The sequence below is a fragment of the Lissotriton helveticus genome, chromosome 9 (genome assembly GCF_964261635.1).
Source record: "Lissotriton helveticus chromosome 9, aLisHel1.1, whole genome shotgun sequence".
In the NCBI taxonomy this organism is placed as follows: Eukaryota; Metazoa; Chordata; class Amphibia; order Caudata; family Salamandridae; genus Lissotriton; species Lissotriton helveticus.
The window spans coordinates 1,268,348,016-1,268,362,821 of record NC_136070.1 but is presented as its reverse complement, the minus strand read 5'-3'; the positions used below and the strand labels follow the sequence as shown (position 1 = coordinate 1,268,362,821).

At 45.9% G+C, this 14,806-nt stretch overlaps 1 protein-coding gene across 1 annotated transcript in view; it reads right to left on the bottom strand.

Annotated features, from left to right (window-relative positions):
- Window positions 1-10,591, bottom strand: part of LOC144782456 (uncharacterized) — a 74,459-nt gene extending 63,868 nt beyond the window's left edge. Inside the window, exon 1 of the mRNA XM_078661832.1 lies at window positions 8,756-10,591. Coding sequence (XP_078517958.1) covers window positions 8,756-9,074 — 319 coding nt within the window. The 5' untranslated portion in view covers window positions 9,075-10,591. The remainder of the gene's footprint in view (window positions 1-8,755) is intronic.
- Between the last annotated feature and the right edge of the window lie 4,215 nt (window positions 10,592-14,806).

Here is a 14,806-nt window from a genome sequence, read left to right as displayed (position 1 = left end):
TCCCCAGCTGGACGGAGTTAAGGGGCAGCCGCCCCCGGTGCCCGCACTTGGTAAGGAAGTGGCATTGCCGCTCTTGGGGGACGGTGTTATACCTTCCAGGAGCGAAAATCTGGCTCAGCATGTGTCATTAGCTGTGAAAGAGATGATTTGGGCGGATAAATATGTGTACATTTATTCTTTGTTGTTAGATAATAGGGAAATGGAGCAGGCAAAAGCACTAAAGGAGTGGATGCTCCCAAGTGAATGGAGGGCGCAGTGTACTAGATTTAGGGTTGAGGAAAATCTCAACAATTGGATGCAAGCATGGGCTGTATTCACTGCAATTAAAGCTGAGCGTCCTCCAGATCTACAGGCAGCATTGGCATGCTACTCGAGCAGGATTGTGGGGTGGAGTCAACAGTATTCTGGTGAAGCATGGAAGGGTTATGATGTCAATTTCAGGAAGGCATTGGAATTCAATAGATCATTGCCATGGGACTCGGTAGATTCCATGGCTTGGCACAAACAGTTCTCTGATACTGCACCTCCCCCTCAGTTCGGTGCGGTCAAGGTGTTCACTAGACGGCATCAGCCCTTTCGGCCCCCCCAAACGAGTGAGGTACCTGGGAAGTTTAGGGCAGGTGGGCCAGAGAAAAAAGGGGTGTGCTGGGATTTTAATAGGCGCACCTGCACAAGGGCCGCGTGTAAGTTTAGACATGCATGTTCCTCCTGTGGGCACCCCTCTCATCCAGAAACTACCTGTAGGTCCAAGCAAGGTAACACAGGCCAGAGGGGTAGGGGAAAGCCACTATAAGTCAGACAGGTTAGGCCCCCCCACTCCAGTGGATGTGGTGGCAATGATTCCATGGTTGAACAGATACCCAGACCACAAATCGGCCACCCTGCTCCAAGAAGGTTTTTCTAAGGGTTTTATGATCCCAGCCGGGGGATACACAGGCAGTGCGCACTGTAGGAATCAATTGTCAGTCAAGCACAATCCGGCTGTTGTGGCCGCTAAAATTGACAAGGAGCTTTCACTAGGCAGGATAGCTGGCCCTTTTTCTGAAGTGCCAGTTCCCAATTTTGTGTGTTCCCCACTGGGAGTTGTCCCCAAAAAAGAGAAGGGGCAATTCAGATTGATTCATAACCTGTCAGCACCTAGGGGGACGTCACTGAATGATGCCATTGACGAAGGGATCTGTAGTGTTAAGTACGCCTCTTTTGATCAGGCTGTTAACTTATTACAGGCCACGGGACCCGGGGCGCTGATGGCGAAATCAGACATAGAATCAGCCTTTCGCCTCCTCCCAGTCCACCCGGCGGACCAACATCTTTTAGGTTTCACCTTTGGGGATAGGTTCTACATGGACAAATGCATGCCTATGGGTTGTTCTATATCTTGCGCTTACTTTGAGATGTTTAGCTCCTTTCTGGAATGGGCCATGAGACAAGTGACGGGCCATCAGCGGGTCATGCATTATTTAGATGATTTCCTCTTCCTGGGTACAGCGGGATCTCAGGAGTGTGCACTGGCATTGCAGGAATTTTGCGTGCTCATGCGGGCTTTTGGGGTCCCTCTTGCGCCCGGGAAGACTGTTGGCCCGACCACCTGCTTAGAATTCCTTGGCATCGAGATTGACTCAATGGAGGGATGTTTTAGATTACCTAAGGACAAGGTGTGCAAATTCAAGACATCGCTACAGGTATGCCTCCGGAAGGAGAAGGTCACTTTACAGCAATTACAGGAGGTGGTAGGGCAATTGAATTTCGCACTGAGAATCATCCCCATGGCTCGCCCTTTCTCTCGCTCCATCGCCCACGCGATGAGGGGGCTGAGGGAAAAGCACCACCGCACGCGCCTATCGTCTGAAATTCGCCAGGATATGCTTATTTGGATGGCGTTCCTGGAGGATTTTAACGGTAGGGTGGTCTGGCCCGGCCCGCTCACAACATCAGCGGAGTTGGGCCTATGGACTGATGCGGCCGGTAGTGTGGGCTTTGGCGCCATCCTAGGGAACAGGTGGGTCGCTCAACAGTGGCCAGAAGAATGGAAAACATGGGGTCTGATCAGCAACATTGGCTTCCTTGAACTCTTCCCAATATGGGTGGCACTGATGGTCTGGCCCGAGCACCTATGTAACCAATCAGTGGTGTTTTGGTCAGATAACATGACGGTGGTGGAATGTATCAACCGGCAGGGGGCGCGGTGTCCTTTCATACTTCGTCTGATCAAAGAAATTGTTCTGCGGTGCCTTAAACTGAATGCTAATTTTAGAGCCAAACATGTCCCTGGTATTCTAAACAATGCGGCTGACTCCCTTTCTCGCTTCAAAATGCAGGTTTTCAGGGAGCATCTTCCCACAGCAGACCCCTCGCCAGCACACTTCCCAGCAGTACTTTGGCAGATTGGTGCCCCAGATTACAGGACCTCGTGGTCGCTAGCCTAGCCCCCAGGACCAAGGCGGCTTACGAAGGGGCGTTTCTGTCTTATTGTTCTTTCTTGGGGCCACAGTGGGAAGCGCTTTGGGCGGAGGAGGATGGCTTTGCAGCCTATTTAGAATGGATGCATAAGGAGGGGCGCTCGGTGGCAGCTGCGACCAGACATAGGGCAGCGGTGTCATTCTTCGCTCAAGCTAGGGGCTTCCGGGATCCCACTAATACCTTTATGATACGTAAGGCTTTAAGGGGATGGCGCCGTATTCAGGGACACCAGAAGGATAAGAGAAAGCCCATTGGATTGGCCCGGCTAACAGCCTTACTGGGCACGCTGGAGACTGTTTGTAGCTCGGAGTGGGAGGTGCTTCTTTTTAAGGCGGCATTCGCCCTGGCATTCTATGGGGCGCTGAGAATTAGCGAACTTGTGTCGGGTTCCAAGTCAGACCTACTGGGCGGCTTGCAAAAGGCTGGTGTGACGATAATGGGGGACACCATGTGGGTGAATATCCAAAAATCAAAAACGGACCAAGAAGCTAGGGGTCACACCATAGTTCTGCAACGGGCCCCCGCCAACCCGTGCTGCCCGGTGAGGCACGTAGAATTATTCCACGGACTATCGGTAGGTTCAGGGAGCAGGGCATTGCTCTGTCACGCCGACGGGAGCCCCTTGACCAGGTATCAATTCAGGAAAGTGTTGGAGATGGGGGTTAGGAAAGCAGGTCTTGACCCTAAAGACTTTGGCTCTCATTCCTTCAGGATTGGGGCAGCAACTGAGGCGGTGGCGGGGGGCCTCCCGGTGGAAAGAGTGAAGACAATTGGGAGATGGTCTTCAGAATGCTATAAACGTTATGTTCGGATTGACATGCTATGATTACTTGTCACTCACGCCTGGTCTCTTTCCGCTCTCTTACAGTTTCTCAGACCTGTTACGCAGGGGAGGAATTTGTCGTCGGGCACCGGCAACATTCATCAGCACGGAGCGGCGACCAGGAAATAATGAAGAACAATGTCTGGATTGTTGGTCATTCATATGTGAAGCGAGCAGAATGTGTCTTCCTGTCAGGTGACAAGAAGAAAAGGGCGGCACAACTAGGGTTGGACATCACGTTCTTTGGCAGAGGGGGGTTATGTCTTCACGAGTTTAGGGGATTCTTCCAAGGGCTGTTAGCACGCCAGCAGTCTCCACCGTCAGTGGTGATACTTCACCTTGGGGAGAATGATTTGGCAACACTGGGCAGGCGCACTCTCATTGAGGAGATTATCTCGACGGCGGGTTGGATGGCTAGGACCTGCCCCGGGTGCACACTAGTATGGTCACAACTCATACCTCGACTACAGTGGCGGGGGGGACATTCGGTCAGGGCGTTGAATCACTCGGTAAAGAGGATCAACACACGGTTGGATAGGTTGTTTCGGACCCCCTTGTTACAGTCAATACCTCATGGGTGCATCTGGGGTCACAAGTATTACTTGAGGGACGGGGTGCATTTGACAGAGGAGGGTAATGTCCTTTGGTCTGACAATATCTGGGCCTGGCTAGAGGGTTTTGAAAGGAGGAGGGTGTCCTTAGGCAGGGGCTAGAGGGGGAGGCCAGATCGTCGGTTAACAATGCTGGCCTGTGGCGGTAAGGTCATTATCGGTGAGCACATATTTGAGGTCTGAGGGGGCGGGCATCATCCTATGGAGGTTCCCGCCCAGGGGGAGGGGCCTGCAGGCCACTCCCAGAACTCCAGGGGCAAGGTAATAGGCAAAGGAGCGCGGGTAGGAGTAGTTCACGCTTTCCTTAGGCTAGTAGCCACCCCGCGCGCGTGGACTCATGACGCCACCGGCGCAGAGTAAGGGCCCTCCTTTAGTGGGTAAATGGAGTTTAGGGCGTAGACCGGGCAACTCCCGGGGTAACACTGCGCATGCGCACTTCTAGGGGGGAGGCGCAGCTTGTAGGACCTGACACCGGTAGTGACCCTGCCATATGGCCAGAAATGTACAAAATCAAGTTTAGGATGTTTAGTTTAAGCTAGGAACAACATGTATTAGAGTTTTGTTAAGGTCAGGCTCTCAAACTTGTTGATAAGAATTGTATAAATTAAATGTCCTGCTGATTTTTGTATTCATTGTTGATTATGCAATTAAAACCTTTTTTAATTTCATACTTTAATAAATACGGCCGGGCGACTAGCGCCCGCCTTCCAAAAAGTAAAACACGTCTCGTGTCCACGTTCCTGGGTGTTGGGTGCCGGATTGGGGGGGAGGCGGCAGCTAGTCGCTGACCATGTGAAAAGGGGGGGCCCTCGGCCCCCCCGCACGCATGGCGGCGCGGCGACCGTCGCCCCCCCCTTCCTCCTTGAGGTCATTCGGCGGTGGGGGCGTGCCCTGAGGGGGTGCAGCCCACCGCCGATTGGCCGGCGGCCCTCCTGACCCGGATTCAATTTAGTGGGTCCGGGTCAGGGGGGGCGGGCGATAGGAGGGGCCGACCGGCCCCTCGGGAATAAGAGGTAGGGAGCGCCCAGGAGACCCCCTTGTCCCTGGACGCTCCCTCGCTGAACGTTGTGCCCCGCGTTCGGGGCTTCTTTGTTTTCCCACCCACCATCCCTTGGAACAAAGCTTTGAGCAGTGTTATGTCTGGTTTAATGGTAAGTTTCGAAGGTACGGACCACAGAAGAGAGGGGGCTGTTGGTGTATTTTGTGATGCGTTTGTTTAGGAATTTTTTCCCCTTTTAGCAAAATATGTGTGAAGTGAATTGTATTTGAAGCTATATGTCTTTAGGCCCTTTTTCCCTTTGTAGCTATACGTTGATATTGTTATTTGGCGAAACATGTGTGAAGTGAATTGTATTTTAATGCCATGTGTCGTTAGGCCTTTTTTCCCTTTTAGCTATACGTTGATACTGTTATTTATTAGCCAGTGTAGCTGTCCTTTAGAATTTTTCCCATAGGTCGTCGTATTTATTAGGTATGGGGCATGCGGTAAGGTCATTATCGGTGAGCACATATTTGAGGTCTGAGGGGGCGGGCATCATCCTATGGAGGTTCCCGCCCAGGGGGAGGGGCCTGCGGGCCACTCCCAGAACTCCAGGGGCAAGGTAATAGGCAAAGGAGCGCGGGTAGGAGTAGTTCACGCTTTCCTTAGGCTGGTAGCCACCCCGCGCGCGTGGACTCATGACGCCACCGGCGCAGAGTAAGGGCCCTCCTTTAGTGGGTAAATGGAGTTTAGGGCGTAGACCGGGCAACTCCCGGGGTAACACTGCGCATGCGCACTTCTAGGGGGGAGGCGCAGCTTGTAGGACCTGACACCGGTAGTGACCCTGCCATATGGCCAGAAATGTACAAAATCAAGTTTAGGATGTTTAGTTTAAGCTAGGAACAACATGTATTAGAGTTTTGTTAAGGTCAGGCTCTCAAACTTGTTGATAAGAATTGTATAAATTAAATGTCCTGCTGATTTTTGTATTCATTGTTGATTATGCAATTAAAACCTTTTTTAATTTCATACTTTAATAAATACGGCCGGGCGACTAGCGCCCGCCTTCCAAAAAGTAAAACACGTCTCGTGTCCACGTTCCTGGGTGTTGGGTGCCGGATTGGGGGGGAGGCGGCAGCTAGTCGCTGACCATGTACATTTTACTTCCCCTAGAAGTTGACGTTTGCAGCCTAACGTAGCACGTGAAAAGATAGGTCATTTATCTTAGAACCACACATGTACGTGTAGGACATATTTACACATGCAATTGCTCATATATATTTTCAAAGAATACTGGTTTTCCTCTCAAATGTATATACTCTTCCTGAAATATCCATTTTGGTAAACCCACTACTCGTCAGTGATTTGCTTAGGTCAATGAGAAAGGTGTTCCCTTTTCATAGTGGGGGAGAGGACTTGGCATTAGGGCGAAAGCTGCCGATTTTGGAAAATGGGAACCAAGTTCAAGTCCCGGCGTTGGCACAATGTCATGTGATTCTGAGAAAATAATGTATATATATATATATCACTTTCCGTAATGTAACTGATGCCCATGTAGAGCACTCAAAAGCCTTTGGGTCGTGCTCACGCTATATAAAATTGTAAAACAAAAAATGGAATAGGAGAGGTTTTTAAGGCTCTGTTTTGCAGGTCAGTCTATTCAGTTTGTGATTTCACGTGAAACCACTGACGTAGCTTTCAGGCCGAGATTAACCCTTCTGAGCTCTCAGTAGGACACCCTGACTGTGCCTATCAACAGAATGATGGAGTGGGAGGGCTCTAGACATATAAAATAATGAAGTAAAGATAGCACTTCTGCTTCCTGTATTATGTGCAGGCACCTTAGGGGTGGACGTAACTCGCGCATTAATCTTGCAAAATGGCCAAGATTGTGTAACTGCATCACACACTCAAAAAATTACCCAGAACGTTCCGAGTAAAAATTCAACCTGAAAATGTAATTTAAGTTGATTTAGTTCAAAACACGGTCAATCGCATATGGATGTGCAGTATGGCACTCAATTAGTACCCAACTGATCCTCACTGGTAAAAAATCTTTCAGAAAGGTTTATTGACTGCCCACATTAAAGAAACTGCAGCTCGGGTTCAAAACAGTGCCATACATGCTCAGATTTGAGGTTTTGCACAGACACGCACACCGACATAAAACAATACTGTGTAACTCAAACATGCACACCACCATATGACAATACTACATTGTGGTTCATGCTTGTATTTACCCATGGGAATGTTTCTTCTGTTTATTGTTTAGTTTTATATACAGGGCTTGTTAACAATGAAGCTTTAGGGCGCTTTACATAGAAGCAAGAAATACAATCAGATGAACACTGAGACGGAGTCATAGGAAGGAACGTGAGCCATGGATCAGAAGATTCCTGTTTGGGTTTGGAGAAACCTCTGAGGCTAGGCGAGGGTCCTAAATTGCTTTGGATGAACTCATGGAAACTAGACCCCACTCAGAGTGGTCTACTTAAAAAAAGGTCATTTAGAAATACAGCTCCCTCCTACGAGGTTAGGACTGGAGCTGTGCTTCCGTAGAGCTGCAGACACTTTAAACATGCCTATTTCAAAGTGGACTACTCTGCTAAAACAGTTCCCACTGATTTCAGGCTGAACATGAATGAATATAAGTAAAATAAAGTGCCGCAAAAATGCCGCTAAATTTCCATATTTGTGCTGTTAAATTTCCATTTTTGTGCCGCTAAATTTCCTATACCATGCCGCAATATCCTGCGGGGTCTGATTACTTGTATACAGTCAGAGTACAGTCAATTTGTCCCGTGACATTGTGCAGTCCTTACTGAAAATATAGCATATAGTGTGATCAAGCACGTTCAATTTTTAGCTTCATATACAAGGCAAAGCAATATGTGAAATGAATACGTTAGTGGAATCCCTGCTAGCTACCAAAGAGAGTCCTGAATGCCCCAAACCTATCAGAACAGCAACCTAACCCTGCCGTCTGAACCAAAGTTACACCCACCATTTTTTAGGCAACAGAGCTGGATTTCCTGCCCATTCCTGCATCATCAGTGTCATGAGACGAGGATGTAAAGCCCACAAAGGATGGAGTCTGTGAGAGGTACATCTTGACCTATCCTCATCCCCTCACCAACATGCAGGGAATGGAGAGGCTCAAATTGGTCAAGAGCAGTAGAAAGGTAAGGTAGCGCCACATTCCCAAGTAAATTTATTCCAGAAAGAACCTTCAGGACAAAGGGGGTTGGGAGGGACAAAGTACCAAATCATCAGGAAGAATCTGAAGCTATGGCATCCTGAATAACAGGGCCCAGTAGAGGTGGCATCCAGAAAAATACACAAAGCTATTAACATTACAAAGCATTTAATGTGCAGTGTTTCAATGGTAGAGGTCTACGAAGCTCAAAGAACAAGAAAGCTGTCTCAGGATGTAAAGGACCGAGACCCTAGACAAAAGCTCTACGACCGGAAACATTGTGCTCAGCAAAAGCACTAAAGGAAGTGAACACATACTGAATAAAGCTAAGAAGCCTATAGCAAAACCTGCCTAGTGCCCACAATAAATTAACTCATCAGTCATATGAAAGTATAGTAAGATCCTGACCATCGCACCATGCATAGAAAGTCGGAGGAGGGGGGGGGGGTCAGTTCGCTGGATTATTGGGACTGATAAAGCTACTTCTTCCTGTACAGATGTTTCACCTGCAAGCCAACTCTCTCAGAAAGGACACAATCAGAATTCTCTTCTTCCAAAAGTGTCAGCCAAGCTGAAGTACAAGATCATCATAAACCAGAAACCTCCTGTCATCCTTATCCTTCTTAGAATGTTACGTTTGTACAATGGATACCAAAATATTAAGAATTAATAGCTTACATTCTTACCTGCCGGATTCACTTTTCCCCATGTAACCGTGCTCAGAAAAGTATTCAGGGAGGCATTGGGACCTTCCCCTGTGATTGCATCCGCTACCAAGATGGTGTTATTTAAATCAATATGTAAAACAAGTTTCCTTTGTCTTTCTCTCTGGGATGTTTCAGACGCGCACTGGCTGACACAACTTTCAGGATCAGAAATCTCATCATCTTTATTCATATCCACAATTTTCTTTTTTCTTCTCTTTGGTGACTGGCTGCTAGAATTGCCCAGGTTATTAGAACTGCCGTGGTCATTTGGAATTTCCTGGTTAGTTGAATTTTCCATACTCTGTCTACCTTCCGTTTTAATTATAATAATCTGCCTCCTTTACAGAAAGTGATACTCTACCAAATAATTTTCAATAATCCCCGATATGTCTAAACGTTCTGAGATAATTCTCCATGAATATAATTTGCTTTACTTTGGAATGTTTTAGTAAATATGGCTCTTTAAAGGCTCTATTAATGTATAGGAGATATTTTAAGACTGACGTGCAACACAGTTTAGAACTGATGGAGGCGCAGCACTCACTTTTGCGGTTAGCCCCAGGACTTCGATTTGGGAATATTATTTAGTCCATAAAGCAAAAGAATTGCTCACAAACGAAATCCCATATTTATAAAATATTCTGGAAACAATTATTCGCCCAAAAAAGTGGTACCTTGACTACTACCTTATGAATTAGAAACAAAGAAAAGTGACACTGTATTCCAGAGGTGAGTGAACATTTTGCCTGTCAATTATTGCATACTTTTACTGATAACGAAATAGAGGTACGTGATCAAATTCAAATAATTACGTTTTAGAGCCCTGAGGCAGCCCTCGCAGATTTTGGTCTCGTGGTTAATTATAAACCAGGTAAGCCTGTCAAACACAAGGACTGGCACGGTGAAAACGGGAGAAATGCCTTAACACCCCCACATCCACAAGTGCTCCTTGGTAGTTTTTATAATTTGCTCCCAAAGCTGCAGAGATTCGATGAATCCAAATAAACTATTAACAGGAAGATGCTACAATATTTTATACCTTCAATGTTAGCACCATGCGCCTAGACTAGCAGTGCCTTTAAGGCGCCACTCTCATTATATACATTACAAGTTTAAGGTTTGTAAGGGCGTTTGTACAGCACAAAAGTAAAGTAACTACTGATAGAGAACTGTGATAGGGACTGAGTCAATATTGATGCATATGATGAAGATGAAGATTGATAAGTCCAGGGAAGGTCTCTCCACCACCCACCTCCAAACAAGCAATCTTAAATCTTTAAAGAATTGCAGTCTAGTGATTAATTTACAATAATCCTATTACAATTTAAAACAATTACGAAATTAAATTAAGTATACAAACTGGCCTGATCACGTTGGCATATGTGAAATAAGGCAGCACACATAGGTCAATGATTACAAGTAAATCTTATTAAAACAAATCAAAAATTTACCAACGGATGGCTAAAGCGTCAGGCTTTTAAACAGTTAACATCACCGGGCGATGTGCACGTTAATAAGGTATTAAAACAGTAAGTGCTTGGAATCTCAAAATTAAATGCCTTTTAAAATCAATGAATTACTCCAAAGCCTCTAAAGTGAGACAAACGTTCAGGAAGTTGTCAAAAAAGGACAGGAAAAATCGTAAGGTATTTTAAAAATGCCCCAGGGGCTCCCTGCGGTCCCCCACTGCGACCCAAAATAAATAAATGAATATAAACACTGATATTAAAAGCTGCGCCCTCCAGGAAGAAGCGAGCAACAACCTCCCAAAGCAAGGAAAGAAGCCGGCCGGCAAAGAGACCCGGAAGCAAACATACCGGAAGCAGCGACACTGAAAAGAGACTAGAGCAGCGGGACCCGGAAGTAAATGTGCAGCTGAGCGCCCAATGAAAGTAAACGCCGCAGAGGCGCCTCGAGGATGACATCAGATTGCGTCACAACCGGCAGCAAGGGCAGGGTCGAAAGGACCTCAGACAGAACAAGCATTGGCAAAGCCAATAGGTCTCTCCTGAATGATGTAATGGCTTTTGCCATTGGTTTCAGCATAATATCACTATCAAAGGCAGCTGCTCATAGCTGCCAAGGTTTCAGACATTTTTTTAATTTCTGTGCAATTATGAGTGACATTTCAATGATTGTGAGTGACAATTTCTCGCAAGCTAAACCAAGCAATGAAGTCCATGGGAACAAATATATATTACAAATTATATTCTTTTGAGCTGTGAGAAACTCTAAAAGATCTTGAAACTGCTGCAGAGCACCTGAAATTAAAGTTTCCCATTGATCACAAAATGTCTGCTTTTTATACCTAGGTGTTCTTTGTATTCTGGTGTTTGTATGTCCATGCATTATTATAGGAAAGGAGAAAAGTATTAATCTCAGATTCCAAAGTATTTAGGATTAACAAGTCAGGATTCACAGTGTTACAATTCGCATGAAGCACACAGCAGGAAGCAGCTACGGATAGGTCACATTATAGTACTTGGTGTCATGTGACACAGAGAGCCAGCCACCCCTTGACACAAATGTCACCTGATAAGTAATGTAAACCCTTCTCCCCACCATAATAACAAATAGATACAACCAGGCCTGGACTGACCCAAAAGCAGCAGCAAATGTGGCTCAGTGTGCACATTCACTCTCCTGCCAATAACAAGGATTACTGCCTTCACTATTGCTCAATATTCTGCAGCAGATCACATGTAGTTCCTACTGTACCAGTCACTTACTTTTAGGGTTAGCAGAGGCTCTTTTTTACTGGCATGACCAGTATTTTATTGTCCTGGCTGTTACAAAAATTCTGAGAAGCTCTGAAAGTCGATATTTTTCCCCTCATCAGCGCACAACAGTAAAAATGAAAAAACTTTGGAGTTTTCTGGAGCTGCGAAGTTAATAACTGGCTCATAAATAAAGTAAAGACAGAAAGTAAAGTCCCTATATACACTTTACAAAGACATTTTTTTAATAACTCGCTCATGCTTGAGCCTTAAATCGACATGGTCTCTGGTGCAGAGCAGAGTGCAGTAGCACAATGCTGTCTTTTAAAGACAACTCGGACACCTGGTCACAGCGTGACCGAACAGGTGTGCCCCAGCACCGGGCCGGCAGACAATTAAGTAACAGACCCTGCTTTAGCCAGCCTTTTGCCCACTGGGCCCCTCTGGTTATCCCTGGCAATCAATCAGATTCAGAGCAAATGTGCACTGCAGGCCACTCTGTTCCACGTGGGACCAGGCCAAAACAGGTTGTGAGGCCCCAACAACATGGATATTCTTCGTTAGCTGGTGAAGTAATTAAAATGAAAGAGTCAACAGTCTGCTGACTATCGGATTCAACAGCCAGCATCGAAGCCTCAGGCTGAGGCGCAAAACATACATAGGTCACAACCAAGGTGCACGCCATGTCAATCTTTATTTAAATAATGACTCGACCCGTAATCATTCACCCGAGCGCCCTGCGATCCTCCCGGTCAGCACGCAGCTACCAGCCCAGCCCCGCAGCCACCAGCATGGTACAGATGATGTCGCAGCTGAAAATTAAGTACTCACACTAAGACTTCAGTTGTAAACGCAGGGCACGCAGGCGAAGATAACCCACATGATAATATGATTGAATTTAGAAGAGTGAGGATATCTCACTCTACTTACTTTGAGAGGTGAGTTTCCAGCGGCATGAAAATTTTACTGCGAGTGTGTTCTGGTAACTAGAAGTCACAGCGCCGTTCCTGTGCTTGGGGTTAGGTCGGGTTTGCTGCCGATCGTTGATGTCGTCAATCACATTTAAAAAAAATATGTTTACTGCGGGGTCTCTGTATTTATTTGGGCTGCAGTCAGAGTGGCTCAATGTGACTGACACTAGCCGCGCAGCCGGCTGGAATTACGCAGGAAGCTGGGCAGATATTGTAACATTGTAGGGCTAGAGTCAGAGCAGATCTTTAACTGTTGAGCTGCAGCTGCACGCAAGTGAAGTCTTCTGATGTATTGGGCAGCCAGTTTCAGAGCTGTCAGTAGAGTACTGGTCAGTGGCAAAAATGTGTGACAATGCATTTCAGTGCGGTGATGCGGGAACACCACACTGAAATGCGTTAGTGTCACGCCTATTGCATGATACTTGGCAGGCCTGCAAAGGTCGAAGTAAGCGGATCTTTGAGACACAGCCTGCCCATACATTTAATTTTACAAAAACACTGTTCCCGTACTTTTTGTTTCATTTTTGTTACAACTCCCATCTTAAGTTTTGAGAGTTGAGATGCTCCAGATGAAGTTGAAGGGAGGGAATTAAAATTTCCTAGCTCATTTAAGAAAATGTTCAATTCTATTAAGGACACGGAGGTGAGGATTATGCATTTCTTTCTTCACTTTTTACTTAACAGCAGGTTTAAAGATTAAGCAAAAACGGCAAACACTACATACCCTATGAACCAAATGGAGAATGTGTCCATGACAACTAGTAACCAATCCCAACACAGTCCGCATGTCCATATATACCCCTGCCTCTTGTAGTCCGTCCTCTACTTCACTGTAGGAAGTTAATGTTCAATCAGCCTTGGAATCAGAACCTCCTTATAAACATACTCCATTAAGCATATATTCTGAAACCCGACTAGAAAATGACCTATTAACATGAACAATTCATAAACTGATTACATTTGTAAACCTTGTAATCATTTTACAATCCTCATTCCGTGACCTAGGAAAAACCAGCTAATACCTCAATTAAAGGACTAATCTCTTGAAAAACAAGTGAAAGGCACATCATGAAAAAAATTCACTGTTACGATTCTGCAATAAAACATAATCAAGTCATGGTTCACCAAATCGGCACAACAATAATCATAATATGAAATATTCAGTACTTCCTGTTATACACAGAAACCTTGTTGCTTGAAATCATAAACAAGATATGATCTACTTCCTGTAACCCAGATAGATGGGAGGAAAGTCATATTATAAATATGCCAAGGGTGGGATAATCCTCGCCTCCGCGTCCTTAATAGAATTGAAACTTTCCTTTACATGAACTAGGACAATTTTAACTCTATGTCACGACCGGAGGCAAGGATTATGCAAGTTCAAAGCTTACTTACAACCAGAGATGAGGCATCATAGATTGATTTGAAATAAAACCTTTTGGAGGTGGATTTTGAGGACCAATCCGCCACATGCATAATGTCCTCCAATCTGCCGCCTACCTGAATGGCCTTGGATGCCAGAGCCCCACTGGCCAAGTAGGCCCCAAAAGGTGAGTATCAGTCCCGGCCTCCACCATAAACAATTTTACCCACCTGGCAATGTAAGTAGATGAAATTGCCTTGAACGGTTTCTTGATGGCAATTAACAGTTGTCTCTCACCTGGAGGGCCTTACTTCTGCCATCATAGTCTCGTATGCCTTAAGGCATGCCACTACACAAAGTTTGGGAGAACCCTCAACAGCTGGATAAATTACTGACCTGGTATTAGTTTTGGTCCTTCGAGATAAGTGAAGGTAACCCCTTTCTGGAGTAAAAACTCTCGCTGTGATGTCTAGTGCTCTGCCATCAGAAACTCTTTTACTAAAGATAAGACATAGCAAAATGGTCAATTTCCTTGAAATCTCCTTCTTAGAAAGGTAATGATTATGCTGCCAGACTAATAGATGACAGTACCAGATCAATACCCCATAGCCCAGAGTATCTGGGTTCCAGAGGCCATTACATTCTGATGCCTATAAGCAACTTACACACCCACAGGTGTTCCCCAACCGGGATGTTTTTAATGGGATGATGTCTAGCTGAAATTGCAGATCTAAACAAATTCACTATACAATAAGCAAGTCCTGAGCCAGATAGTTCTTCAAGAAAATTCAAGAAGTCGGTAATCTGCGTACCCACGGGATCCAAGTGTCTCTCCACACACCATCAAACCCATCTTCTCCAGGTTGATCAGTACCTTTTGACTTTCCCTGGGGCCAATGCCTGCTGGATGAGTCTCTCATCTTCGTCCGAAAGTCTGCCGTCTTCCTAGCGCTGGCTGGAATCCTTCAAGCCATGA